This window comes from Priapulus caudatus, unplaced genomic scaffold (genome assembly GCF_000485595.1).
Source record: "Priapulus caudatus unplaced genomic scaffold, Priapulus_caudatus-5.0.1 Scaffold767, whole genome shotgun sequence".
Classification (NCBI taxonomy): Eukaryota; Metazoa; Priapulida; class Priapulimorpha; order Priapulimorphida; family Priapulidae; genus Priapulus; species Priapulus caudatus.
Genome location: NW_014577828.1, coordinates 77,792 through 82,027, shown reverse-complemented (window position 1 = coordinate 82,027; position 4,236 = coordinate 77,792). Strand labels below are relative to the sequence as shown.

General features: G+C 46.6%; 1 protein-coding gene across 1 annotated transcript in view; it reads right to left on the bottom strand.

Annotated features, from left to right (window-relative positions):
- Positions 1-3,539: 3,539 nt before the first annotated feature.
- The window catches only part of LOC106813403 (eukaryotic translation initiation factor 3 subunit F-like), a gene marked incomplete in the record, with an annotated part of 4,282 nt that continues 3,585 nt past the window's right edge, over positions 3,540-4,236 (bottom strand). The window contains 1 exon segment of the mRNA XM_014817540.1: positions 3,540-3,923. Coding sequence (XP_014673026.1) covers positions 3,846-3,923 — 78 coding nt within the window.

Sequence of the window (4,236 nt, the reverse complement as noted above, 5' to 3'; positions counted from 1 at the left end):
ACGTGTCGGTGCTTCGCTCGTGTGCGTTTCACATAGACGAATTTACTCGTGTGGTGTTCGCTCGCAGGTGTTCATGTGCGTGATGTGCACTCATGTGTTCACGTTTCGCGTGTGGTTCACTCGGTGGTGTCGCTCGCGTACTGTTCACTCGTGGTGTTGTCGCGATGGTGTTCACTCGTGGTGTTCCCTCATCAGTGAGTCATGGTGTTCGACTCGCGTGGTGTGTCCCTCATGGTGTTCGCTCGTGTGGTGTTTCCCTCATGGTGTTCGCTCGGTCGTGGTGTTCCGCTCATGCGTGTGAAGGTGTTCGCTCGCGTGGTGTTCCGCGTGATGTTCCTCGTGAGTTTTTGCTCGAGTGGGTTTACTAAAGATTCGCTCGTTGGGTGTTTCGCGTTCGTTACGACGATTACCTATGGTTGCGGGCTGCTGCGCTGTCTGCTCTATCTAAGAATACCGCCGGCGATAAATTGTGATATGCCTCAGATAGCTATATACGAGTCAAGCAATATGCTATGTTAATCGCGGCTCCCATATGAGTATATAGCATGATGATGATAGTATACGAGAGTATATAGCGAGCGATGCAAAATAACGCAGGCGTCCTAGACATCGGGGGGGGGGGGTTGGAGGAGAGGCAAATTAGATACAATCCAGGGCTAGATATTACATGTATTGTGAAAGCCTTGACTGTAACTGTCACCCGACAGCGTAGGGTACTAATAATGTTATTCGACTTCGTGTACTGCCTATTTGCACGTACTTGCGCGACTGTTTGTACAGGACTGTGTGTAGTGTCGCGCCTACACCGCGCGACGTATAGGGAAGTACGGGGAAACTCCGGAGTAGATATATACTATCATATCGATGCAATACTCAGGGCCGTAGCCAGAGGTAAATTTGTAGGAGGCAAATTTGTGAGTTAAAGAACAAGGGAGCGAAAGCGAGCCAAAGGTGCGTGGGTATCGGTGGGGGGCCTCGCTTAAGGGCCCAGAAGGCCCAACGTTATAATGTGTGGCTCTCTGGTGGTGCATTCTCTGCATTATTAACATCTAAATTTCATTTTCAGCTGGGGACTACAGCGTTCAATTAATGTGGTAATATATTTTGGGTTTCTCGTGACTTTTTTTTGAGAAATTTGTAGGAGGCATTTGCCTCTATTGCTAATGGTAGCTACGGCCCTGATCAATACTACCAAGTGCCTGTCCCACGCGCTGTGTCGTTCGATATGTGCCTTTGTGTTTCGCAGCGCGAATCGACGACGTCTTTGTGTAACGAGGGAAACTGGCCATACCAGCCTAGGTACTGAAGTTTGTCTTTTCTCATCGGCTTTCTGTTACACTGCTATGATGTGCTATTGATGTCTGAAGCTTGCCCAATTCACTTACGTTGAAATGTTATATGCACTTTGGTATTCTGTAAGGCAGGTAGTGCTGTAAGCGAAGTGTGTCTAGTACCAGGTGTATCTGTAACCCAGGTTATATCTGTAACCAAGGTAGTAGCCTGCTAACCAGGTGTATCTCTAACCGGGTATACCCGTCTGTAAGTTAGTAATAACCAGGTGTATCCTAACCAGGATATATATCTGTAAGCCGTCGCGTGCCATCAACACTGTAATCCTAACGTTATAAAGATTTTGCTATCATTGCCAGAATGTGTGTATGTAAAAAAAATATCGTGGAACCGAATCGTTTGTTTATGTATAGTACGCTGATTTGTTAGGGCAACCTGTGAATGTTAGTTAGCACGTCTCGTCTCAGTGTACTGTATGCCGCTACGCATTTAGCTTGGCGTGCACGCCTCTAGTATCTCTACCTTACATTACGTGGATAGACGGTTTAACGTTGCGAACCAGGGTGGCCGTTTGTCAAGAAACATCGTAAATGTTAGAGGACTAATGTTAAGAGTAATTTTGTTTCTGGGGGTCGAGGTGTTTCAACGGGCCCCAGGTGTCGGCCAATATAGTAATATCAGGATACTACGCGCATGTGCTGGCTCCCGATTAGTTGGAACCATCACATGAATGAACGTGGGACTACCTAATCTTAATTAATCCACCCTGAATAAGTTGAATTTAAACTTGTAAGTACCTAGATACTAATTCACGTAAGTGTTCGTGAGCCAAGATAACGGCTTCTTCATTCCTCCTGCCTTATTGCTTTATTCTGTTCCTCCCGTGCCTCCTCTCCTGCTCTCTCTGTACCTTCTCTCCTCTCTCTGCTCCTCCTCCTACTCCTTCTGCTTGCTCCACCTCCTCTTCTTTTAATGTTGTTGCCAGGTCGGGCAAACGAGACACGTCCGTGCGTGTATTTCATCAACCGTGAACGCCAAAACTGTCGCCACTGCGGCACTTTGTTACTGAGTAGTGTGTGTGGTATATTGCTTGCTGTCACTCCAGCCAGCCAGGTCAGTTCCTACCCACGTTGGTACACCACCCCTCCCCCCGCACCCTCTCGTGCCCCCGCAGCCCCTCTCCCTCCCCGCCGCACCCTCGTATCCCGCACCCTCAATATACTCGTCCCACCCTCACGTCTCACCCCGCACCCTCTCGTCCCCGCACCCTCTCGTCCCCGCACCCTCTCCTCCCCTCACCTCGCACCCTCTCCTCCCCGCACCCCCTCCCCCTCCCAGATAAACGTCCGTGGCTTGCGTATAGCGTAGCGTTACTCTTACGTTGTTGTTGTTATCATCGTTATTATTATTACTATTAATACTAGACGGCGTGTTATTCATTTACCAGTATTAATCTCGTGTATATTTGGTAAGCGTAATCTCGCTCTTTGTAGTGGACATGTGACCACTGCTCACTACTTCCCCCCCCCCCACCGTTACTTACCCTCGTTACTATATAAAAATGATATAACCTTCGTTGTCGTACGTGGTAAAGGGACACAAATTCCCTTACGAGAGCGGCACCATCATTTGATCTCTCGTTGCTATAGCACGCGTTAGATTCAAGTAGGAAGTTGTGTAGCGCAGTGGGTGGTTATGATAACGAAAGCTACACTGTCGCTTACCTGAAAAATGAATTAATCATTAGGTAATCGGGTGGGTTGATGTAGGAACTGCGCGTGACCTTATGTGTATGCGTGATAATCACATGCTCCTATCACGTGCTCAACTAAAAACTCATGTCATTGGCGAAACGTACAGAACACGTGAAACGGAAGAAGATAGGGAATGCGTGGACTTTTTTATGGGCGTTTTAAAAAAATTGCTAGTTTTGTATTCACCCTGTGATATGAAAAAAACGGTTAGATATTTCGTGCTCGTTCCCCTATTTAAATTGTTTTGCTAGCTTTGTGTGTGCTTGGCTTTTCGGCGTGGCGAAAATCCAACAGGCTCGAGTTGTTTGAAGATGTTTTAGCTCTTTGCATTTCGTTGCCACGCCGCCAATAGACTGCCACAGTAAATATCTCTTTACGTACACGGGTATGTTGTTTGATGTGTGCCGTATATATATATATATATATATGGCATTATACTATAAAGAATGTATTTAATATGCTAAACAATATGAAACAATAAACTTACAACTGGGCAATGTTATATGTACACGTTTCTGTTTTATTTTTGTGTTACGATCGCTTTCCTTTTTTTCATAACTTTCTGGTAGGACGCTTGCACCACACCTACCCGGCCCCATGTGACATGATACACAAAATCGTACGTCATACACACCAACCGCATTACATTAATAATAATATTATAATTATAATATATAATAATAATCATAATGATGTTTCAATCGCATCCGAAACCGAATCGTTATCGGACGCGCTCTCCGATTCGCACTCTGTGGGCTTTCGTCGGTGTGGTGAGCGCGCGGCGATCGTGAGATGGCGCCACTATAGCAGGCTGATTTTTTCGCTCAGAGCCAGCTGTGTCGCAGTCAGGTTGGACAGGTAGACGACCATCAGCAGATCCTACGGGGCGCAGGAGAGAGAAAAACACGCCTCGTTAGACGCGCGGAGACAGCACAAGAACAATCTTATTGAATCTGATGTGTTCACAACACAGTATATTACTCCCTGTGTATTGTGTAATGTATTATTTTGGCATTACACCCCACCGCCCCTGCCCCCGTGTTTGAAACTATAGGTTCCTGTAGACACTGTACAGTGTATTATTTTTTTGCACAAAACCTCTCGAGTCCTGTGTGGAACTATTAACTCCTCAAGACCCCACATAATGAACCATTTCGACATAACAACCCCCCACCCCCCGCGTGAGTGAGCG